This window comes from Ochotona curzoniae, unplaced genomic scaffold (genome assembly GCF_017591425.1).
Source record: "Ochotona curzoniae isolate NIBS_2020 unplaced genomic scaffold, NIBS_Ocur_1.0 scaffold_2453, whole genome shotgun sequence".
NCBI classification, from domain to species: Eukaryota; Metazoa; Chordata; class Mammalia; order Lagomorpha; family Ochotonidae; genus Ochotona; species Ochotona curzoniae.
Window position 1 is genome coordinate 26998127 of NW_024467094.1, and position 25961 is coordinate 27024087.

Consider the following 25961-nt stretch of genomic DNA (forward strand, 5'->3'; position numbering starts at 1 on the left):
GATTGTAGAAACATTTATGAGACTATTGGGCAAATCTGAATGGTGACTGGTTAGTCCCTGCTATTTTGTTATAAGTTGGGAAATGGTGCTATTCTAATCCAGTGATTCCTTCAGCATTTAATAGCTAAGCTTTCCCATAAAGGAGAACCCTTCATCAGCAGTTTGGCTACACTGGGGTAGTTCGTTCAAGAAAGATGGGAAAAGTGGTTCCATTTTCTTCATTCTTTATTAATCTCTGAGAGCTCTTCCTGTTCTTGCTGTCCTTCCATTTTAAAAAATAACATCTATTGTGGCTTTGTGGGAGCAATGCCTTCTCTTTGGTTTCTGAATATATTAATTATAGTTTTCATTTGTTCTTTGCTTTCTCTGTTTCCTCAGAGCCCCAATTTTTTTGCCTGGTAGTTTTGGTCTCTTTGTGTGATGTTGATAAGTTTTAATTATCCCTTCTTGTTTTAGAAGTGAGGCACCATAGAAGGACGACTGGAAGCTTTGCAGGCCTGGCTGTGGTTTACTGTGTGTTGGGAACCTGGGCCTCAGCATCCCGGGATCTTAGAGATGTTGCATTCCTCCTGTGCACAGCAGTTCCCGTGCAGGTGGCTGGCAGGGCAGTGAGGAAGCCTTGTGCTTTCTGTCTGTTCTGTGAAGCTGGGCAAGTGCAAAAGCTGGAAGGTCCTGCCAGTAGTGCTGGTCAGCGAGTAGACTGCCATGTAACTGCTGTGGTTTCCACTCCGTGCCTACTGTCCCTAGATTAGAAACATCTCTGGTTGGATTTGTGTAAGCAACAAACCCTGTCTCCTCTGTGGGCAAGCAAGGAGGGCCACCAGGCAGCTCTGGTTGGAGCTGGGGACTAACTAGCTGTCATTACCAGTGATGTTAGGCTTGCATGCATCCTTAACCCCACATTCACCTGCACACAGATCCACTGTTATGTCATTTTCATAGTATGGATCTGTCATAATTGGTTTATCTGCTGACCACAGATGGATGTTGAAATTATCTTCTGGTTTTGAATCATTACAAATAGGTTTTCTTTTTTTTTATTAATAAAATTTTTTTTGACATTGTTTACATAGTTAGTTAGAGTAAGAAGGTTAGTTAGAGTAAGAAGGTTAGTTAGAGTAAGAAGGTTCAAGGGCTACAGGAAAGTGGATAATACTAGTATGTTTTCCACATTGTTACCTTCATGTTTAAAGGGGGGTATTAAGGGAGAAGGCCCACCCAATTTCCCACCCTCCCCAGGTCCCGGATGTAGGGCATGCTCTGAGGTTCTTGCTCAAGTGGTTTTGATATTGCCTCAGTTATGAATCGCTGTCAGTCTTGCCACTCCAAGCACTATGAGGTCTTTGAAAAATCCACGGATTGACATAGTCCATCATAGCTGAGATGGTTGGTTGACCCGTTCTGTCTTCTCTCTTTTCTTCGTTAGGGTTCTGACTCCAGCATTTAGATTAGGAAGATCTCCAAAGAAACTTCTTGTATGTGCTAACAAGTACAGGGCCTGGCACCGTCCATCGCTCCAATCAGCTGGTGGTTGTAATCGCTGGGTTGGTTCTGTTTTCACTCCCGACTTCCACTGGAACCAATGGGTGTTGCAGTCCAGCCTGGTTCTGCCCCGCACATACTTGGCCCTCACATAAACCAGTGGGAGCTGCAGCCTAGTTGGAGCGACCCACAATAACCCCCACCAGGTCCGCCCCCTACCCTGGTTTGCCAGTAAGTGTAACAGTAATCCAGTCTGTCCCACACCCCATTCCACCCCAGCCGCTGTCTTAGTTTTATGTCCTGTGGAAGTGGTAACCCAAGAGGGATGAGCCCACTATTTCCCTCCTAGGCCTCTCCCACTCCCAGATTCCAGTTGATGCTACCCAAACAAACCTCGCCCACTTTAATTTTGTTTGCACCAGTAGGAATAATCCGCCAAGCCCGGCTTTCCCCTGATCTAGTCCCCATGAGGCGCACAGGTGTGGTAGCTCTGCCTAGTCTGGTCTGCCCCCATCCCAGCCCATGCTCTCCTGCGGAAGTAGCTGTCCAGCAAAGGAATACAACTAGGTTTTAAATGAATATCTTTTTATATATATCCCTTTTTGCATATTTATTTGCTATTCTTATTTTAATGGTGTACGTGTGTATTTAAAGGCAGTATTACAGAGAGAGAGGGAGGTAGGAAGAGAGAGGAAGAGAGATTTTGCATCCACTGGTTCACTCACCAAATGGTCATAAGTGCTGGGACTGTCTGGTGGAATCCAGGAACTTGGAATTCTGAGTCTGATACATGGTGCAGGGGACAAGCATTTGAGTCATCCTCCACTGCTTTCCCAGGTGCATTAATGGGGAGCTGAATTGAAACTGGGCAGGCTGGGCCCGGTGTAGTGGCCTAATGGCTAAAGTTCTCACCTTGAACACGCCAGGATCCCATATGGGCGCCGGTTCTAATCCTGGCAGCTCCAGCTCTCATCCAGCTCCCAGATTGTGGCCTGGGAAAGCAGTCGAGGATGGCCCAAAGCCTTGAGACCCTGCACCTGCGTGGGAGACCTGGAGGAGGTTCCTGGCTCCTGGCTTCAGATAGGTGCAACACCAGCCATTGCAGTCACTTGGGGAGTGAACCATCTGGCGGAAACTCTTCCTCTCTGTCTCTCCTCTTCTCTGTATGTCTGCCTTTGCAATAAAAATAAATAAATCTTTAATTAAAAAAAAGTGGGCAGGCTGGGACTCAAACCAGTGCTTGTGTAGGATGTTGGTGTCAGCATAACAAGAGGCTTAATGTGGTGCACCATAACCACCAGTCTGTTTATTTGCTTTTTAATAATAGGAAACTTATAAATGTTTTGATATTAACTAAAATGTTACTAATAGTTGTCTCTAGTTTTTCTTTTATAATTTGTTATTATAGAAATATCCAAAGAATAAAGTACTAGAGTATAGCAAGCTTCCATATATGCCCATCATCACTCTAACTTTATCCACAGTTTCCACATCAGACCAATATTGGAACTTTATATTAGCCCGCTTTCTGTTACTACAATGAAATATCCTAAGCCAGGCAATTTATAAAGCAAAGTAGTCTATTTAATGCATAATTCTGGAGGTTCAAAGGTATGCTTCCAGCATTGCCTGGGCTATGGTGAGTTCCTTGTAGCAGATAGCATTACAGTGGTGGAAGTGTGTGAGAGGAACTCATGTAGACGGAAGACAGACTGCTTTGCCCTTTCACAAAACCCTCCTGTGTGAACTGACCAGGAGGCAGGCAACTGGCCTGGAGAATGAAGCTGGCCCTACAACCTAGACGCTCTGACAATGGCATACAGGACCATGACTTGATAGAGGCCTATGTTGTTTGAAGAAACTTGAAATCGGGCCTGGTGTGATAGTCTAGCAGCAAAAGTCCTTACCTTAAATTCGCCAGGATCCCATATGAGCACTGGTTCTAATCCCGGCAGCCCCGCTTCCCATCCTGCTTCCTGCTTGTGACCTGGGAAAGCAGTGAAGGATGGCCCAAAGCGTGGGAGACCTGGAAGAGGCTCTTAACTCTGGGCTTCGGATTGGTTCAGCTCCAGCCATTGTAGCCCCTTGGGGAGTGAATCAGTGGACAGAAGATCTTTCTGTCTTTCCTCTTCTCTGTGTATCTAACTTTGCAATTAAAAAAAAAAAAAACCTTGACATTTTGGAACTGACATGATGGCTCAACCGGATAATCCTCTGCCTCCAAGTATTAGGATCCCATAAGGGCAGTGAGTTCCAGGACTTTGGGTCACCCCCCACAGGTTTCCACCCAGCAGGGAGCTGGGTGGGAAATGGAGTAGCTGGGACACAAACCGAAAGGTGCCACCAAGGGATACCAGCACTGGAAGACAGAGGTTTAGTCAGTTGAGCCGCAGTGCTGGCCCTACCCTTTTAAGTGTCTCTTAATATATAATAGCTATTTTCTTATTTCCTTCCTCACTTACAATATTATACCTTGAAGTTCCTTTAAATGTGAGGAAGTGATGATGAAGCTTGGTATGATTAAAACTCCAGTGAATTGTTTTTCTGTGGCTTTGGGCAGCTAGTGACTTTGGAGAGTAGTTGAGAACTCTGTCTTTGCAATCAGGCAAACCTAGATTTAAACTGTGGCTTTAGTGTGGTAATTTTTGCTATTTATGTCTCTATTTCCTCATCTTTTTCCCTTCAAAGATTGATTTTTTTGAAAGTCAGAGTTTTACAGAGAGAAGGGGTAGAGGAAGGGAGAAGGATCCTGAATCTGCTGGTTCATTCTCCATGTGGCCGCAGCAGCTCAGGCTGAGCCAGGCCGGCCTCAGGAGCCACAAGCTGCTTCTAGGTCTCTGTGGGTGGCAGCAGTCAAATCATTTGGGCCATCTTTTTCTGCTTTCCCATGCCGGTAGTAAAGAGTTGGATTGAAAAAGGAGCAATAGGAGCCTGGGACCGTAACCTAGTGGCTAAAGTCCTTACATTGCATGTACTGCGATCCCATGTGGACACTGGTTTGTGGCCCGGTTACTCCTGGTAATTCTGGAATAATTACCTGGAGTAAATTCCTGGCTCCTGGTTTCAGATCAGCTCAACTCAGGCTGTAGTGGCCACTTAGGGAGTGAATCTGCAGACAGATCTTTCTCTCCGTATCTCCTTTCTGTAAAATCTGTCTTTCCAGTAAAAATAAAATCTTTTTGTTGTTGTTAAATTTCATTTTGAATTCTTGAGTTTTATGGTACAGTTTCATAGAGACTTGGATTTCCCCCAAACTCCCACCCCCTGACAGATTTTCCCCAAACAGGAGTTTTGGTAATTTTATTTGGTGCTGGTATACTTGGTAAGGACCTTGGTTCCCTCGGATGTGGCATGCTCTGCAAGCTCCCCAGGTAGCAGCAGGCTCCTGAGTGTGTGGGTCACCCTGGATAGGATGGTGGAGCAGTTGGTGTCCAGTACCAGGCCAGATGTTTGGTCAGTGATGTGGTTGAAATGGTCATTGACAGAGATGCCCTTGTGGCCTTGGATGAGATGCTGGTGTTGTGGTACACCTGTGTGTGCGCCTTGTACAAAAACACCAAATAACTCTCCTTGTGGCACAGCCGCACTTCCTGCCGTCCTTCTTTTCTACCTTGCTGAGAGCCTTTGTAGAGCCTTTTGCAGGGGCCAGGGCTGATTTGGTCAGTCCAGACTTGGTGGCTAAATTGTGGACTGAAACCAAGAGGTGAGACAGCTGCTCTTTTTGATAACTACTGTAGTCAAGGCAATTACTTATAGTGCTTCCCCCCGCTTTGGTTTCCTGCATCTTTATTCCAAAGAGCGCAGTCTAGGATGTGTGTGCCTTTGTGAATGTGTGATCTTCAGAGGCTCTCGCTTTCAAAGTGTTCGTTTGTTTTTCTCCAGAACAGTAGGGCAAAACAGTCCCTATAAGCCATCTGGACTTGAAAGCATTTTGCTTCGCCACAGAGCTTATTCTTTTTAGGTCCTGACATAAGTCTGTATTGTCCACTGATTTTTTTTTTTTTTAAGCAGAGTCCAGTTGCTCCCAGGAGAGTTCTGTCTGAAATGACAGCAGTGCTGCTAGCCTACGATAGGGAAGGGGCGGTGTATGCTCGTGTGAGAGAGCAGACAGGCAGAGAGGAGAGGGTATGCTTCACCAGCATGCTCCAGGGCCAACAGCCTTCCCTCTGCTGGAGGGTGGCTGGCATTTCCGATGGGAAAATGGTCTTCTAACTTGAAAAACTACACTTTTTTTTTTTCTTAATACTATGCTTTTTTTTAAAATTGCTCGGACTATATCACGAATGTTCTGATGTTTGCCAAGTGTCGGCCTTCACAATTTTATAGTTATATCCCTCAAAAGATGTTATAGCACATCAAATCGGTTACAGTTGTTGTTTGACTTTTTAAAAAATATTTATTTTTATTGGAAAGACAGATTTACAGAGACATGGCGAGACAGAGAGAAAGATCTTCCATCCATTGGTTTACTCCCCCAAGTGGTTGCAGTGGCCAGAGCTGAGCTGATCTAGTCTCCCACATGGGCACAAGGCCCTAAGCACTTGGGTCATCCTTGGCTGCTTTTCCAGGTACATGTGCAGGGAGTTGGATTGGAACAGGAGCAGCCAAAACACAAACTGGAGAAGTTCACTCCACAAGTGGCCGCAACAGCCCGAGCTGCACCAAGCCAAGTTTAGGAATTCCTTTCTGGTCTCCAGTGTGGATGACAGGGGTCTCAGTACTTGGACCATATTTTGTTGCTTTATTTGAAAGACAGAGAAAGAGGGAGACGAGAGAAAAAGATCTTCTAACAGGCTGAACCTGCACTTGAACATGGGATGCTGGCCTCACAAACAACAGTTAAACCAAAGTGTGAGTGACTTTGAGTATCCTCAGTATGCTCCCAAAATCTGAGGACCTTGCCTGCTGTGGCATGTCTGTTTCCCAGCTTTATCTCAGGCCTTTCTTTGTCTGTCTACGTTTCAGTCTGTCTCTCTTTCTCTCTCTGATGTAGTATGTTATCCAAATTCATCTTGGCTATTCAAGGCTTCTTTTGGCTTGTTTGAGCCTCTCTGTGAATTTTTATTCATATTTCAAGTGTCAGTTTAAATATTTATTTTTATTGGGAAAGCAGATATACAGAGAGAAGGGAAGACTGAGAGATCTTGCATCCAAGGGTTCACTCCCCAGTGGCTGCAATGGCCGGAGTTGAGGTGATCCAGAGCCAGGAGCCAGGGGTTTCCTCCAGATCTCTCACATGGGTGCAGGGTCCCAAGGTTTTGAGCCTTCCTCTTACTGCTTTCCCAGGCCACAAGCAGGGAGCTGGACGGGAGGTGGAACAACTGGGACACGAATCTGTGCCCATATGGGATCCTGATGGATAGCTAGGCTAGCGTGCCACACTCTCAGGTATCAGTTTAAAAGTCTCAGGGAGTCTTTCTTATTAAATTAGAGCCACTATTACACACTTTCTGGTGTCTTGTGCTATTTCTTATGTCACATGCATGGTTTTAGTGTAGTTGCATTGTCTTCAAACTAGAACTCCATGATTTAAAAAATTTTGTATTCAAAGACTGATATTATGGCGCAGGGTGTTAAGCTACCACTTGTGACACTGATAACTCACATCTGACTCCTGGATCATGTCCCAGCTGCTCTCTTCTTCCAAGTCATCACCCTGTTAATGTGCTTCTGAAAACAGAGGGATGAGGCCAGAGTTCCTGTGTCCTTGCCACATGTGTGGGAGACTTGGAGTTCCTGGCTCCTGGCTTTCATCCTGCCTATTCAGCCATGTGAGGAGTGAACAAGTGTTTGGAAGATCTGTTTCTCTGTCTCCCTGTATCTTTTTCAGATAATAAATCTTTTAAAAGCTTCATATTTAGAAATTGGAATGTTATCTCATTAGTCTCACCACATGACATGATTCCTGAAAACTTGAAGGCTTCCAGCCACCTATGTACTGTGAGTGCTCACGTCCTTTAGATGAGTTTTTACATAACCTATGCACATCCTCCTTCACACTTAAAATCATCTCTGGGTTACTTAGAGCACCTGATACAAGGTCACTGCGATGTAAACAGTTGTTGTACTGTCTATGACAAAGGGAAGAAGCATACATGTGTTAGGGACAGACACACGTTTTTTATTTGCTTTCTTTATTTCCGGTTATTTCCATGGATGTGTAGCCCATAGATACCTAACCCACCTGTACTTGTCAGTGTTTTCTTTTATAAACTACTCTAGCTTTTGGCAACTTCTAGTTTCACGATTGCCTTTTATCAGGGAGATTTCCTAAAATAGTGGCTCAAAACTGGCCTATTTTTGCAGAAAAACGTATAATATTTTAGCTGCTTGTGATTTTCTCTTGGAAGGCTGTTGAGAAATTTGTTAGTAGGCTTTTGGTGCACTGTGTGATCTATAATAATGTGCTATCAGAATTGAGGAGCATTAATTTTTGTTGTATATCAGTGATTAGCATTGCAAATGAGGGTACAATTCTAAATCATTGTGTAATACACAGTTTTTCAAAAAGATTGGTTATTTATTCGAAAGACTAGGTTGTATAGAGGAAGAGACGGGGATAAGGATAGGAGGGAAGGAGAGGAGAGAAAAAGAGATCTTCCATCTGTTGGCTCATTTTTTCAAACGGCTGCAATGGTCAGGGTTATGCCAGGCTGAAACCAGGGGCCTGGAATTTCTTCTGGGTCTCCACGTGGGTATAGGGACCCAGCCCCCTGGGCCATCTTCTCTTACCCTTTCTAGGTCGTTAACAGAGTGCTAGATCGAAAGCAGAACATCTGGGATACAAACCTGCACTCACGTAGGAGATCATTTTCTAAATAGCAGCTTAACACATTACACCACAATGCTCGCCCCCAGAATACACACTTAAAATTAAGATTTTGTTTTTCAAGGGCAGAAAATAGTGCTTAAATTATTTTTTAAAAATTTATAATTTTTACTACTGGGGAGAAACCATTCTTAATTTCTCTTATAAATTGAACATGCACTGAAATGTGTAGCTTGTGTTTATGTAGCTATCCTTCTGGGGGAAAGGATATGTATTTTCATAATATTCTTCAAGAAGTTCATCATGCCAGGAAGTGCCAGTTCATAATATTTAGAGCACCAGAGGAGAGAACAGGCACATCCTTGTGAGATGCAGTTTGCTTTGTGGTCTGAGTTCATCTGTTTAACTTGCTGGAAGGAATAGCCTGAGAGCTTGTATTTGCTTTGGAAGATTTTCATTCTTGTCAGTCCTCTACCCTGAAGGGAGACTGCAGGGAGAAGTTTCTGGAGTTAAATAACCTTGACAGCCATCACTTTAAAACTGAAAACATTATACATGTAAGGCCTCAATAGTCACAATATAATGTGAGAAACTCTGAGGCTGGAATCCTGTAGGTAAACATAGATACTGTGCTTGTAAAATAAACATATATATACTGATGATTGCTAAGCAGTGATGCTGGTTTCATGCTGTCTTGTAGCCAAGCTGGGTCACTAAGAGCAAAGCAGAGATGTGGGCGGGTGTGGATCCTTTCTGATATTGCTCTGTCAGACAGGTGTTCTGAGTAAGCGACGTGATGCTAGGAGTTGAGGACTGCGGTGGTTCAGGTGTTACCTTTGGTCGGCATCTGCTGGACGTTCTCTAAAACAGCATCCTATCATTAAAGCAAAAGGAGCCTATAATAAACATTTCTGGTTGCTTACCCAGATATAGCGTTTAAGCTAGCCAAGGGAGCAAACCAAAAAATAATCAACATTTTCTTATTCTAAGTCATATAATCTCAAGCAAAGTGTTGAAACAACATACTCAGACATCATAGTTGCTGCTTTTCTATTTAATGTAATCGTACATCATCTGCTGCCTTTGCTTGTAGCCAGTAGAGGCTTGGAAGGCGTGGGTAAGTGGGCACCCACCTCACGTTCCCTTTGCCTGGCACACAGTAAGTAGTAGATCCTTCTTGAATGATTTATTTGTCAGCTTGCCTCTTCTATGTACTGTAACCTTTATTGTTCCTACATGCAATCATCTTTAGATTAATTTTGAAAAATTAGTGGTAGATATTTGAATTTGCCCAGAAGCCTTAAAACATGGGATATTTTCTTAGGAAAGTTTAGGGCAAAAATGCTACCCTTGAGGCTTGTGGTTAAGGGGCCTCTGAGCTCCCAGAGAGAAAAAAATGGATAAATCTGGGGTGTGCAGGGACTTCCTTTTTAGGAATATGGTTCATAGATATATAGTTTCCAAGTAGTCTCTGTACCTATTTTAGAGGTGCTAAATTCCAAACTTCAAACATGCAGAAATATTTCTCTCTCTCTCTCTCTTTTTTTTTTTTTTTTACTATTTATTTATTTTTACTGCAAAATCAGATACACAGAGAGGAGGAGAGACAGAGAGGAAGAGCTTCTGCCCGATGGTTCATTCCCCAGCGGCCACAATGGCTGGAGTGAGCCAGTCTGAAGCCAGGAGCCAGAAGGCAAGAGCTTCTTCCAGGTCTCCCACTTGGGTGCAGGGTCCCAAGGCTTTGAGCCATCCTTGACTGCTTTCCCAGATCATAAGCAGGCAGCTGGATAGGAAGCCAGGCTGCCGGGATTAGAACCGGTGCCCATATGGGATCCTGGATGTGTTCAAGATGAGAACTGTAATTGCTAGGCTATTGCTCCAGGCCCAGAAATATTTCATTATATGGCCTTGGAAGGAAAGTGGATGACTGTGTTCCATTGCTTTTAGATTCTTGTGATAGAAACAAACTCAAACTTTTGTAGAAAAGGGTTTCTTGGTTTACGTAACTGTCGGGAGGGGAAAAACCAGAAAAATGCTGATGTAGAAACTGCTGAATGAAGACACTGAGTGTTTTGTTTTGTTTTTTATTTTTGGCATCAGCATTGTGATGCAGAAGGTAGAGTGGCTGCTTGCAGTGCCAGCATCCCATATGGTTCCCCATTTGTGTCCCAGCTGCTCTACTTCCAATCCAGCTCCCTACTGATGGGCTGGGAAAAGCAGCAGAAGATGGCCCAGGTGCTTGGGCTTCTGACTACCTGTTTTGGCCTGGCCTCAGTCATGGGCCATTGCAGCTATCTGGGGAGTGAACCAGCTGATGGAAAATATCTCTTGTCTCTGTGTCTCCCTTTGTCTCTATAACTGACTTTTGGATAAATAAATCAATCTTTCCAGACTTTTTTTTTTAAAGACATACAGACACACACAGAGATTTCCTGTCTGCTGGCTTACTTCCTAAGTACCCAGAAAAGCTAGGCTGGTCTTGGCTGAAACCAGGATCCAGAACTCAATCTAGGTCTTCCACGTGGATGGCCAGGACATGATCGGCTTCCTCCTAGAGTGTACATTAGCAGGAAGCTAGAATGAAGAGTGGGGCTGGACCTGGAACCCAAGCATTCCAGTGTGGGATACTGGCGTCTCGGCCACTATTCCAAGGGCCCAGCTCAGTAGTATCTTTATTAGGGCTCTCCTCCCCTGTCTCTTTGTTTTCCTCTATATTTACTTTGTTCTTACTTGTGTGTTGTGAAAATGTCAAGTCCATAGCTTAAACCTGCTAGGTTCTGAAGAGATTTTAGTGGAAGCCGGCAGCAGCAAGTGCCTGGTCAGGCCAAAGTCGAGCTCATGGCTGGCAGGGACCCGACTGCCTGAACAGGCATCATCTTAGCCACTAGGCCGAGCTGGGTGCCATTGTGATTCTTAAAACCAAGAAACACAAGATATTTTATTTTTGCTAATGAAAATATGTGTTGTTCTTCTTCATTAGAAATTCATTGAATTTGAAGACTCTCAAGAACAGGAAAAAAAAGACCTACAGACCCGGGTGGAGTCTTTAGAGTCTCAAACAAGACAACTTGAACTCAAAGCAAAAAACTATGCTGACCAGAGTAAGTAAAAATCTTTCCTCATAAGTACGCATTGTGTGCGATCTGATAGTGCATGAGGTCTTACTGACATTTTATAAAAATTCATTTATTTTTATTGGAGTGTCAGCTTTACAGGGAGAAAGATCTGGTTCACTTCCCAAGTGGCCGGAATGCTTGGGACTGAGCCTATCTGAAGTATGGAGCCTGGAGCCTCTTCTGGGTCTCCCATGCAGACTCAGGGTCCCAAGGCTTTGGGCCGTCCTCGACTGCTTTACCAGGCCACAAGCAGGGAGCTGGATGGGAAGTGGGGGGTTCCGGGAACATAAACTGGTGCCCTGTGGTATCCCAACACATGCAAGGCAAGGACATTAGCTGCTAGGCTACTGCACCAGGGCTCTTCAAATACCTTTTGATGTGACACTCTTGCATGCAGGAGTGGCTAAAATCAAAGATACTTGGAAGACTGATTTCTTCAATATAACTGTCAGCCTTTGCTTCATTAACAGTGTGTTATATCCTTTTCTAGATGTGTGCATGTGGATCATTTCTTTTAATTTTTATCCAATATCCCAAATTCCATTGTTGATGTGTTATTTTGTGAGTTTAAAATGTAAGAAAAACTCTGCTTTTGAATTAAGTAAAAAAAAATTCTTTTAATTTCTAATGGAATAGTAAATGTATTATGGGGAATAGCATTTCATTTTTTAGAATTACTTTTAATATTTTATATTACTACTCTTGACTTTTAACATAATTTTTATTTCAAACCTCAATGAATGTTTTTTCCTTTCTGGCTAATGAAAATAAGCCTAATTAAGTCAAATTAGGAAAGAAAATAATAAAAAATTCTGTTATTTTCATATGTAACACAGGTAGGCAGAAAGCTCCCTGCTTTTCTCTCCTAGCATTGTAAACTTTCAGAATCCTATGGAACAAGAAAAATTGCTAGATAGGTACCCTTTCTGTATTACCTGTTAAGGATAAATTGTGATGCCTGTTTTATAATCGTTCATTGATTGATTTGTTTGAGAGGTGCAGGAGAGATGGGGACAGACACATAGAGTGAGATCTTCCATCCACTGGGTCACTGCCCACATGGCCTAATGGCCTTGCTAGGCCATCCAAAGCCAGGAGCCATTAGAGGAGAATTGGATGAGAAGTGGGCAGATGGGACCCCGTGATGGGGTTTCAGAAAGCCTTCAGACCCGATGTGCTGCAGTGCTGGCCCCGAGAGAGAAATTTGTGATGGTCAGCTTTACCATCAAAGTTGGAGTGTGTGTGATAACTTCAGAGTTCTGCAAGGACCTGATGCAGCTAAGTCAAAATCCCTGGGAATCTGGTTCTTGCCTTCTGTAATTCAAGGGGCACTCATAGAGTTGTTCACCGACGACAGAACAGAGAGCCAATGGGTGTTGCACAACCGAAGCCTCTTAAGTGAAACAAAATGAGTCATGTATCACAGCTTTGTATTTTTAGGCTTATAAATATTTAGAGTTGTATACCCGTCCTTGTTTAATGTTGAATGTATCAATTGGTTTCTGAAGTTCTACTATATAGAAATTTAAGTTCTTGGATGTATGTTGTATTCCACATGCTTACACTAAATAAATAACTCATGTGTTACTGGAGTCACATCACTAAATATCACTTATCTAGAGAAGCAGTTGTGACAATTGCAAGTTCTAGGTATATTCAGGAGGTGTAGTTGGAGATAATCTTAAAACTTATCAGTGCTCTTTACTGTTGAAGTGCTAGGGCTAGACCATAGGTCTTTTAACAAATGAAAGCAAGTTTAGACAAGTGTATGTCAGCTGTGTTAATTCTTTTTTTATATAATAGCAAATGTTATTTGGGCTAACGGTCAATTTTTTATTTTAAAAATTTGTTTGAAAGAGAGAGACAGAGATCTTCTGTCCACTGGTTCATTCCCCAAATTGCCTCAACAACCAAGACTGAGCCAGGCTGAAGCCAGGAACTTCTTCTAGGTCTCCCACTTGAGTGGCAGGGGTCCAAGCATTTGGCCCATCTTCTGTTACTTTTCTTGATGTGTTAGCAGATTGGAAGTAGAGCAGTTGGGACATGAATCAGCACCTGTAGGGGATGCTCATGACACAGGTGGCAGCTTAACCCATCTCACTACAATATCTGCCCCTTATTGCCTTTATTATTTTTAGAAGTAAATAAGTAACTGTAGCCTGGCATCTAGTTGAATATAAGCATATATTCAGGGCAACTGAAATGATTATTGGTGCTACCTATATGACAGAGCAGGGTTATATGCAGTTTGTTTTGCTCAGTGCCAATTTTGGAGTGCTGTATCATTGTCCAGTTTGCATATTTATATGTCTGCAATGTCTTGACCTTGCAAAAGATTGGGTATTTCCATTCCGATGATAGGTTGAGGGGACATGTATTCCTTTTTAAAAAGTAACCATAGTAAAGTTCAAGTTCTGCCTTAAAGACCACTTCCTGTATTGCATGGGGAAATTTTGGTTGTGTCTGTTTGCTAATCTGTGAAGTACAAAATATAAATAAGAGCTGAAATAAAGGACATACTTTACAGTGTTGGATAGTATGGAATTTATCAGATTGTAATGTGATTTAATCGTGTTGAGAAGTTAACAATATAAAACCTCCTGGGACAGTTTAATTATGTGGTATTAGAGATTTTGGTTGAACTAACGAAGATTTTTTAAAAGCTGTATGTTGTGCCATGACTGTAAGTAACAGTAATTAATATTTTGTGGGCTTTAAGGAAGAAAGAATCTGAAACATGTATCGTATGGGATAAGGAATTATGAATTAAAAAGAGCTCTGTTGGTGCTTTTCCAGTGTGTGAGAGGTCTCTAACGCACTTTAGTGTGACAGTGATGGGTTCTTTCATTGTTTTTATCAGTTGTTGAATATCTCTGGCTTGTAATTCAGATATTAAATGAGCCAAGTAAATGTTGATGTTTTAATACCCTTCAAAATATTAAGCTCAGGTAGACCTGTTCTGCCCTGGTATGGTTGTTCTAAAGATCATGGTGTGACCTCAGGTTTGTGTCACGTCCAGCCTTGCAGGTGGTTGTTGGTGTGGCTCCCAGTCTTTTCCCCATATGTGTCATGTTTTGTGTTGCTGCAGTTGGAGTGCGCATCTGATATTGTTTCTTTTTCTTGACGTTACTATGTTCCCTTGTCTGGGCTTCACTAATCTGTAGGCAGCGCCCGGTGGGAAGCTATCCCTTCTGTTGTCATCTTGATTTTCTCTGGGGAGTTGTTCTATCTTCTGTCCCCTAGTAAGATTTGTTTACTGGCAACTTTGTTTTTCACCTTGACTACCCAGGACAAACTTGGAAATGCACCCAAAATTACTGCTTGGGACCTTGTCTGGTTGGAATATTAAAGATGCTTTTTTCTGTGACCCAAACTTTATATATGATGTGTCCTTGTAAGCTATTTCATATCCTTATGGAATGAATCATGCAAAAAGCTATAAGTAAAAAATTTCAAAAGACTTATTTATTTAAAAGGCAGAATTGCAGTTAGTGCTGGAGAGTCAAGATAGAGTTTTCCGCTGATTCACTCTCCACATGGCCACGGTGGCCAGGGCCGGGCCAAACCAAAGCCATAGCTCAGAACTCCGTTTGGGTTTCCCATGTGGATGGTGGAAGTACTTGGACCTTTTTCTGCTGCTTTCCCCAGGCACATTAGCAGGCACTTAGACCAGAAATGGAGCAGTGGGACTCAAACTGGCAGCCATGTGGGATGCTGGCCTCATGACAGCTTAAGCCACTGCACAGTGATGCTGGCACCATAAGTAAATTTCCAGAGTGCCTCAAACCATAAACTTCCTTTGTGTAGTAAATCATATTGCAGAAAAATTATTTCATACTTAACAGGTTTTACATTTTTTAATAACAATTTTCATAGGAAATGCTTAATGGAGTATGGGACATGTTAGTGGTTCTTAGTATGTAACAGTAGTTGGCCATTGTAATGTCAGTGCCATTGGAAAAGTAAGCTAGTAATGTGTGAAGGTAAGCCATCGTTTATGAACCCTCAAGTCAGTCAGGAACCAGTTACTCAATTAAGAAACTTCTGTTGCCCTTCCAGCTCCTTGAGCTTATAGCCAATCTCTTCCTGAGGTGTATGCAGTCACTGCTTTTGGTGGAGAGGAGTGGAGGATTTAGATTTACTTAAACCTCTTCTTATCCTGCTTTAAAAAAACAGAGGAAAATACAGACAACTAAAAAAATACTTAGAATTTTGAACTCTAGTCTTTCTACCCTTCCCACATCTCATGCATTTTACATCTGATGTCATGATCTAGTAAAACACCTTTATGTTTTTCCTTGAAACGCACGTCAGTAGCAGGACAGTATGGGGTGGTAGTGTGATCATCAGTATATCTTATTTCAAAGGATGTAGATTTTTTTAGAAAGGTTTATTTATTTATTTATTCTTGTTGGAAACTCAGATTTACAGAGAGGAGAAAAGGGAAGATCTTCCATTCACTGGTTCACTTCCTAGGTGACCGCAAAGGCCAGAGCTGAGCCAATCCTAAGCCAGAGCCTCTTCTGGGTGTCTCATGTGGGTGCAGGATTCCAAGGCTTTGGGACGTCCTCAACTGTTTTCCCAGGCCACAAGCAGGGAGCTGGATGGGAAACAGCGACTCTGGGATTAGAACTGGTGCCCATATGGGATCCTGGCAAATGCAAGGTTAGGATTTTAGGCACTAGGCTACTGCGCTGGACCTCAAGGATATAGAAATCTTCATAGAAAGGTCTGTTATTGATATGATTAATAGGTTTAGACTTCTCACACTGTAGAAGGAAAATAAACCATTTTAAATTTATAGGTATAGTTTCATATCAAAGTTAGCATGTGAAAAAAGGGTCTAGATTTTCTGTCACTTTTTCAAATCACTTAAAAATATACTTCAGTGTGATTTAAAGTTTTATAGATGCCTTTATTTTGCAATTGGTAATTAATATTCTGAAAAAGTAGAATAATGCCATAATAAATCATATTTTCTATTTTAGTTTTATACTGTTAATCCCCTTTCCATAATTTTTTAGAATGAAAAGGCAGACTATTAATGACATATATTTTGAAATTACATATTTTAATTAGGAGTTTCAGATTGGTGTTTTCTGATTTTTTTTAAAAGATGAAGTTAATTACATAGAAAGATACTTTTAGTCTTTCTAACTTGATCCTAGTTCTTTGCAGTATTGAGAATACCTGTGCATTTAGTAAACCTTATTTAAGGGCTATTTCTTTTTTAGGTGAAGTAGAAAATTAAGCACAAGATAAATTGTGCAAAGACTAATATTTTGTTGCCTTTGTCGCTTCATTAGGTACTACTGTTTGGTCTTTGGTTCTGTTTTATGTTTGATAATCTGTACTTGGACTCTCATTTTTGTAATCTAGTGTATTCTAGAGAACCTTAAAGTGAACCATAAAGTTACCTTTTATAAAAATTAGCTTGTGAATAAGGGTTGGAAGCTTTCTGGTGATTAGTTTAGAGAATAGGAAAAAAAAGATTGAAAAAAAAAAGGAATTGATCTCTCTTTAAACATGTAAAGATATGATAAGGAAGATGCCAGGCAGTTTTTCTGTAATTCTGAGACTGAGCTAGGGAAGTGAATGTGTTGGCTGTAGTTAGTCACGAGGAAGCGTTTGTGGACCCTGGTGAGGGTGCTTCTGTGCATGTGTGCAGTAAAGCCAACAAGAGGCCTGGGAGAGGAGTCGGCTTGCTGTCAGGGAGGACCTCGGTAGGTCTTCCAGACGTTGCCTGGGTCGGATCGCTGCCAAGTCCTTGCCTCTGGGACTGTTGCAAGTTACCCTACTTAGTTATGGGTGTGATCATTGATTCATGAGCACTTATAATTTGACACTGGGTTATTGACTAATCGAGTTAATATCTGTCCGAAGAGCTTTGGAGGTTTAGAAACACAGTGAAAGATGTGGTTGGCAGACGGAGGCTTTTATTACTGTTGTGATGTAGTTGTCTTGAGATCTGTGTGTTCTAAGTCAGCATTTGATTCTGATCTACCTGTTGGGACTTTGGATTCCAACTTGTTCAAAGAGAGGTTTCTGCAAGACCGGTGTCAGTCTTCTGAGGCCCAGTTCCCGGCTGGATTAGCTGCCTTCCCTGAGCAGTAAGGACTGTTGATTCCTTTTCAGAAGGCACATGATGAGTTGGACATGGCGTTCTAGCAGGTCTGTTTCTCTTTCTTCCCCCCGTAGGCCTATCAGCAGTCTGATGGGGCAGAAGACAGCAGAGATGGAAGGTGTTCCAAACTTGGCACAGGCCATCAATCTAAGGAGGTAAGCTCTGATTTGGAGCCGGCGGAGCAGGTGGCTCTTCCTGCCTGAATCATACCCTCTTGCTCTTTGGGTAGATGTATGGAAAGAGCATTCAGAAGGAGGCTGGAGCATCACCACTCGCTGTCACCAAGGGGAAACTTGCAGCAGCCTGTGATTGTCTCCCACTTTTTAGTTTTGAGATGCTCTGGCTTAATATTTTCCCCTCCCTCAGAATATTGTCAGCTGAAAATGGCAGATTAGTTATCTGTTGGTTTTGGGATAGACAGGATGAGCAGAATCTTGTTTCTTTCCAGTTAACCTCAGGTTGTAACTCGTTTGGGTGAGTAGGAAGGTAGTTTTAGGTTTTTTTTTTTTTTTTCTGAGACAGCTTTTTGAATTTGACTTTATGTGGGAACTCTTAAACAAGCGATGGTCTGCAGTCCTTGCCCACATGGGCTTTTCTTTCTGTTCTCCCTACCCTTCCACTGCTCTTTTCTGATTCTTTAGTAACCTTCAGGACTTTGAAGAAGCATCTGTTCCCTGTGCTAAAAAGTTCTTTGCAGAAGTGTCTGCCTACTCATGTGACTTAGGCCTTGAGTAAACGGAGTTTATTGGCTGTTTTGTGTACTGAGTTATTGTGAGTGTTCTCAGTAAAGAGTGAAAGGTTCTGAATTTGTGCGATATGATTGGGGTACGGTACATGATCTCAGTGTGGGGGTGTATGCTTTCTGTGTACTCTAGGTTCATTTACTGAAAACAAATTTTTTTTTACTATAAAATGTCATTCATAGATTTGGGTCTGTAGAATGTGAAAAGCATTGATGCCATCCCAAAGATATCATAAAAGGCATTACAACAGATTAAAATGAATTTAAAACATGCAAATGAGTGAAAATAAAATGAAACATCATTATCAGGAAGGTGCATTACCTTATGTTGCAGATGAATGTCTGTGGGCACAAATTCTAAAATGCAGTGACAGAGCGGTGGGTTCAGAGGTCTGAGGAGAGCAATTGTGTTGCTTGGTCAGGCTTGTGCTGTTACCTCTGCGGTGGGCTTAGCCGCATTTGGGGCAGTGTCTGTACTGTATCAAGCACCAGCGTTCAGCAGGATCTAGGTTTGTATCATGATTTTTGTGTTTGTGTAACTAATACTTTATGTGTCTAATAATAATAACATTTAGAATCACAGTACAAGTCAAGAAGACATGAAACTCAGAAAATTATAAACAATTTCTGTCCAGGTACTTGATAGCTTTGAGGGGAGAGAAGAATTGCCAGAAGAGCATTCAGAAAGTTGTCCAGAATAACAGAGGTCCCCGTCTATTCCATGATGGGTAATGCACCTCTGGTGATTTAAAATGCCAGTTACAAGGACTTAATGCATGTTTATAAGCTAATAAATGTTTTTAGCTAACCTAGTTATAGCAAATAAGCCACAGAAACTATTTTCCTAGGTAAAGTTTAAAATGTAAATGTTTCCACGCTAAGCCAAAACGCAGAGCCCTATGGTGCCTAGTGCCTAGTCGAGCGCCTTCCCAGGAAGCTAGCTTGCATGGCAGAATAGAATCCTGTTTGTGATTTGCTATATAACCAAACCAGTTTTGTTTGTCCTCTGTGGTTTTTCTAACCTTAAAACTAAGAGGGTAGAAATGAATAATGTTTATGCTATATACGTTATCTCAATAAAGATGTTCTTTTTTTCTTAAAGTAAATGTTTCTAGTTATGGAGGTGGGCATTTTTCTAATTTATACTCTCTGGGTTCATTGTATTTGTATGTATTTAAAGGAAGGAGAAAGGGAATGGGAGGTTGTGGAAGCTTTTTTACTGTGTCAGGTCTGGAAGTGGCACACACTGGCTTTAACTCAGTCAGTCTTAGCTGCAGGGGCCGGCGCTGTGGCATAGCAAGTTAAATCTCTGCTGTGGCCCCTGCATCCCTTGTGAGTACCAGTTTGAGTCCTGGTTGCTCCATTTCCGATCCAGCTCCCTGGTAATGCACGTGGGAAAGCAGCAGAGGATGGTCCAAGGCCTTGAACTCGTGCACCCACATGGAAGACCCAGAAAATGCTTAAGATTCCTGGCTTTGCATTTGCTCAGCTTCAGCAGTCGCAGCCATTTGGGGAGTGAACCAGTGGATGGAAGATCTTTCTGTCTGTCCTCCTCTCAATCTTTTATCTCTGTCTCTCTGTTTCTCCTCCTCTGTTTCTTTCTCCTTCTTTCTGTAATCCTGCCTTTCAAATAAGAATAGATAAATCTTAAAAAAAAAAAAAAGAAAAGAAAATTAACTACAGAGGCAAAAAGTAGCAGACATTTTTATAAATTTACAAAGATTTGTCCGTTTATTCACTGGAAAGGCAGAGTGCCAGAATTTGGGTGGAGATTGTGGGGAGAGAGAGAGAGAGACAGACATTCCATCTGGTATTTCAGTCCCCAAAAGCCCACAACAACCAGGTCTGGGCCAGGTCAAAGACGGTATGCAGGAACTCCGCCCAGGTCTCCCAGGTTGGTGTCAGGGACCTAGGTATTTGGATGGCATTGCAAGCTCTGGCTTAACCCACAGCACCACAGTGCTGGTCCCAAATATTTCTCTAAAGTGAACATAATTAAAGTTTAGAAGTCATTTGCAGTTCTTTCTGCTGTTAATCATCTGAGAGAGAAGGAGATTGTAATGCAAATACAGTATTTATGATTTATGCTCATATGTTTTTTATATCTAACTTCTGGTATCTCTGGCTTGATTTTTATTATTGCTTTAAAATTCTTCACTGCAGTTTCATTAATATTTCATTTCATTTGCAATGTTTACTTACTAAACTTTGAGATATATCCTTCTATGATTTGATTTTTCTCTTCAGAAAGAGGTGGTTTTTCTTTTCCAGACCTGAGCGGCCTCACCGGGGCCCCTCCTGAGACCCTCGTGGGTGTGCATCCCTCTTAACTATGTAAACAATATCAAAAACAAAATAAAATAAAAAGGTGGTTATGAAATCAAGATGCAATTTTCTGATGCTTGTGTTAAATGATAGATATTGAATCTCCTTTAAAAATTGAAATGTAAGTCATGTATATGATGTGGTTGTACAACCGCAAGTAGTGCCTGACTCCAGGACATTATCGTTGCCCACAATAAATTCCCATACCTGTTGACACTCACTCTCTATTCCCTTCTTCCCCTGACTTATATCTGTATGCATTTACATCAATAGAATCATACAATAAACAGTCATTTGTGATCAATTTCTTTCGTGTAGCCTAAGAATTATTCATATTATACTATGTACCATTGCATTCCTTTTTAAATTGAATCATCGTCTTTTTGTGTATGTACCACATTTTCCAAACCTCCTCCTCCCTAACTGCCTGTGTATCATGCTGGTCTAGTCTGAGTCAACTGAAAAGCTGTCGTGTGCAGTTTCACAGAGTTCATTGTCGTAAGTGACCTCTTTGGGAAGGTTTTCTTGGTTTTTCTCTTGGCGTCTTGACTTGCTTAGTTCCAGGTTCATAAATGGGAAGTCAGTTACTTTGCATATGAACCGTCTTTATAATGCTGTAGTTGGCTACAAGTAACAGTCAAAACTGTATTAGTATTCTTGCTTTGATTTGTACACTTGGTTATCAGTGCCATATCTGAATATAACTACTAAGTGACAAATCTTCAGTTTTCTTTTAATGGAATAGAGAAACAAAGGTTTCGATGTAACAGGCAAAAATACAAACAAGGATATATGTATATGTACATATGTGTGAGTGTATGAAGTTAAATTAGAGGAGCTAATGTTTAAGGCTGGTAATTGTAATTTGTTAGTGCTTATGAAAATAACAGGGCTAATTCCTTTCAGTGGGATATTATGCAGCACTTAAAATGGGAACTATCAAGCTGTGGAAAAAATGCAGAGTAATCTCATTGGCCTATTCCTAAGTGAAAAAAGTGAATTTGAGCAAGTTGTATACTGTATGATTATGGCTCTGTGACATTCTGGGAAAGGCAGCACTTGAGGCAGGTGTGGAATTGGGTAGGGAAGGATGGCTACGTGGAATATAGCAGATCTTTAAGGACGTGAACCTGTTAGCTGTGATACCGTTCTAGTGGGTGCAGGTTGTTAGACTTTTGTTAACAGTAAGACTGTACCCTAATGTAAATGATGTCCTTGGGTGATGTGTCAGTAGAGGTTCATACAGTGTAATAAATGTGCAACTTTGATATGGCATGTCAGATTGGGGGAAACTATGCGGGCAGGAGATGGCTAGGAATTCTATACTTAACTTTTTTTGTGAATTTGAAACTGCTCTAAAAATTAAATAGAAAAAACACCAGATATCATAGTCTGCATTTGCTAATGTCCTGTGTGTGTGTGTGTGTGTGTGTGTGTTAAGTTCTTGCTAAGAAACAGTATAGATACAGACCATTTAAATGAAATTAGTAAATTTATGAAGCTAGCACCATGGCATAGTAGACTCAGCCTCCGCCTGTGGTGCTGGCACCCATATGGGCACCAGTTCACATCCCTGTTGTTTGACATCCCATCCAGCTCTCAGCTTAGGACCTGGAAGAGCAGGGGTTGGCTCAAGTCCTTAGTTCACTGCATCCATGTGGGAGAGCCAGAGGAAGCTCCTGGCTCCTGCCTAGGGCAGCTCGGCTCTGGCCATTGTGGCCCCTTGGGGAGGGAAGCAGCAGATGGAAGGCTGATCTCTTTTCCTCTTTCTCTCTGTAACTCTGCCTTTTAAATAAAATATAAATCTTTTTAGAAATTGTAAATGTAGCCATTTCACCTTTTCAGAGAGGTGATAAAGAATGGATTTGTAGTCTAACTAGTGTTATTTTTTGAGGCAAAAGCTAAAATATGATGCCAGATGGAAACAAATTAAGCAAAATAAATCTAACTAATATAAGGTTGTAAATAAATGTTGCCTGAAGAAATTTTGAAGATAATATGAAATACTCATGGGAAATCAAACAAATAGTAGAACTTTAAGTTCTTATAAAAGGCCCCAAATCAGTCTGAATAATGTAAATGTTCTTCAATGCTGAAAATACATAAAAATTAGTGGTAATTTGGGTTTTATATCTCCTTACCTACAGTCTGGCTGTTCGGTGGATCATCAAAGTCATGTGTAGTAGGGGCCAGCGCTATGACTCAACTGGCTAAAACTGCCTGCAGTTGCCAACATTCCCTATGGGCACCAGTTCATGTCTCAACTACTCCACTTCCCATCCAACTCCCTGTTATGGCCTGGGAAAGCAGCAGGAGACAGCCCAAAGCCTTGGGACCCTTCATCCACATGGGAGATCTGAAAGAAGCTGCTAGCTCCTGGCTTCAGATTGACTCAGCTCTGTCAGTATTTGGGGGGAGTAAACCAATAAATAGAAAATCTTTCTGTAAATCTGCCTTTCCAATAAAAGTAAATAATCTTAAAGCATTTTAATTAGGGAAAAAAAAAAAAAGCAAGCTGCCATAGCATTGATCAAGACCTCTTTCTGTTTGCCAGCGGCCAGGTATCTGACCAAATCACCCAGCACCTAGGATAAAGTGTGTTTCTCTGACGTTACCTAATAGTAATTAGTTGGTGTATTTATTGGCTGGGGCTAGCTTCCATAGCAAAAATACCACAGGTTGAATGACTTAAATTATACAAGAATTTGTTTTTTTTTTAATTTTATGTTTCATATTGTTTACTTAGGGTCTCTGATTAGGGTGGGTTGGGTAGAAGTATGAAGGCAGGTTGGAAGTGGAACAGTTGGAATTCAAACCAACACCCATGTGGGATGCCAGCATTGGGTAATCCTCTGTGGCACAGCACCAGCCATCACATCCTTACCGGCATTTGGTGTATTGGTTTTTGGTCTAGTTTTTGTAAAATTTTAATAATTCTAATGCTTATGAGGTAGTGTTACATTTTGGTTTTAATGTACATCTCCCTGATGTTTAGTGAGGATGAGTATTTTACTTGAAGGTTTGGTATCCTGTGTGAAGGAATCTATGGGTTATTTCCCTAAGAACAGATTTTTTATTTGAAGCACAAGCTCCCACCACCCTCTGAAATCTTAAAGTAGGGCCCTGCGCGGTGGTGCAGTGGTTAAGGTCCTCGCCTTGCATGCCCGGGATCCCATATGGGCGCCGATTCTATCCCGGCAGCCCCGCTTCCCTTCCAGCTCCCTGCTTGTGGCCCGGGAAAAGCAGTCGAGGACGGCCCAAGGCTTTGGGACCCTGCACCCGCGTGGGAGACCCGGAAGAGGCTCCTGTCTCTGGACTGGCATGGCATCGGCCGTTGCGCTCACTTGGGGAGTGAACCATCGGACGGAGGATCTTCCTCTCTGTCTCTCCTCTCTGTATATCTTCCTTTCCAATAAAAAAATAATAAAAATAAATCTTAAAAAAATAAATCTTAAAGTAGACTTTAATATACAAAACAGAAAGGAGGATTTCTTGAGTGGCAGTGAAGCATGGTGTTTGAGAACACAGATTCTGGAGCTAGACTGTTCCATGTCACTTTGGGGAAATGACATCACCCCACTTGGCTTCAGCTACAAATCCCTAAAGTGAATGTATTAATAGTTTTGATGGTAAGGTAGGGGCTGGCATTGTGGCCCTGTGACATTGGCATCCCACATGAGCCCTGGTTCTTCCCTTGGCTGTTCCACTTTTGTCCCGCTCTGTGGTAATGAACCTGGGAAGACTGCAGAGGATGACCTGAGGACTTTGCTCCCTTCCCCCGTGTGGGAGATCCAGATGGATTTCCAGGTTTTTGACTTTGACCTGGCCTAGCCATTGCATTGAGGACATTTGTGGGTGAACCATCTGGAAGATAGCTCTCTCACTCTGTTTTCCTCTCTGTCTGTGACTCTAGCTTTCAAATAAATAAGTATGTACACACATAAATATTTAAAAAAAAAAAAAAGGAAAAAGGGTTGGCTGATGTTGCAGCATACTCATATTGGCATCAGTTCGAGTCCCTTCTGCTCCACTTCTCATCTAGCTCCCACTGACACAGGTGGGAAAGCAGTAGAAAATAGCCCGAAATGCTTTGGTAGCTGCCACCAAAGTATATGGGAGACCCAGAGAAAGCTTCTGACTGCTGGCTTTAGCCTGTCCCGACCCTGACCATTCCAACCGTTTGGAGCAGGGGAAGGGTGATCCAGGTGGATGGAGGATTTTTCTCTGTGTCTCCCTTTCTCGCCATAACTTTGTTTAATATAAATAAAGTTAATTTTAACATAGTAAGTACTAAATGAGATTAGCTAGTCTTATTGGTGGTGATGCATATAAATAATAAGGTTCTATTAAGCACAAATTTGAAATGTAGAAATATAAATACAAGTTGGCTTTTAGTTCAGTCTCAGCAACTAAAAAAAGAATTTTTTGATTTATTTCGTTTGCTAGTTGAAACACAGAGAAACACATGCTTCCAGTCTGCTTGATCACTCTCCAAGTGTCCAAATGCTCAGCCAGGGCTGAGCCGAACTGAAACGCGGGCCATGCTGTCCTCCCTGCGTGACAGGGTCACAGGCACCTGCGATTGCCTTCCCAGAACATCAGCAGGAAGCTGGATGAGAAGCAGAGTAGCTGGGGTTCAAACCGCCACTCCCATGTAGGATCACAGCATTGCAAGTGGCAGCCTAACCCACTCTACCACAGTGCTGCCCCCAACATTAAATATTTTGGTTTGGTTGCGTGTTCTCAAGAAAATACTGATTTGTAGGGATGAACAATTAAAAATAGATAACAAATTTTATAGTAACCTCAGAATCTCCTTAAGCTTTAGATAAATTAACAAGAAACAGTAGAAAATGTTTCTTGAAACATTGTTACTATATCTAATTTGTTTGGATTTCTTGTTTCTCAGTGAAGTTCATACGAGCAGTATAAAGAATGATTACAGTATCTGTTGCATTACCCTGTCACATCTGCTTTAAGTTTGTCTAACACTTTCAGCCATGGAATAAGATGAGCAGATGTGCGGAGACGTTGCCTGGCTTGGTAAAGGGTGCTCCATGGTCCTTTGTATGTTTGCTTACTTGTGCCCAGTTAATGAGCCAACAGCAAATATACTTGAATTAGAAACAAACCAAGGGGCTGCGTGGTGGCTCAAACTGCTAGTTCTCCACTGTGCAGTGCCTGCATCCCATGTAGGTGCCGATTTGTTTCCCTGCTGCTCTGCTTCCCATCCAGCTCTCTGCTTATGGTCTGGGGAAGCAGCACAGGATGGCCCAGAGTCTTGAGACCCAGCTCCCATGTCGGAAGACGCTCATGACCATTTGGGAGTAATCAGCGGATGGAAGATTTCTGTCTCTTCCCTTTGTAAATCTTCATTTCTAATAAAAATAAATATTTTCAGAA

General features: G+C 41.9%; 1 protein-coding gene across 6 annotated transcripts in view; it reads left to right on the plus strand.

Moving 5' to 3' along the window:
• The window catches only part of SPAG9 (sperm associated antigen 9), a 117260-nt gene that overhangs the window by 12029 nt on the left and 79270 nt on the right, over positions 1-25961 (plus strand). For all 6 annotated transcript variants that reach the window (XM_041000998.1, XM_041000997.1, XM_041000996.1 and 3 more), the window contains exon 2: positions 11232-11352. In XM_041000998.1, coding sequence (XP_040856932.1) covers positions 11232-11352 — 121 coding nt within the window. The remainder of the gene's footprint in view (positions 1-11231; positions 11353-25961) is intronic.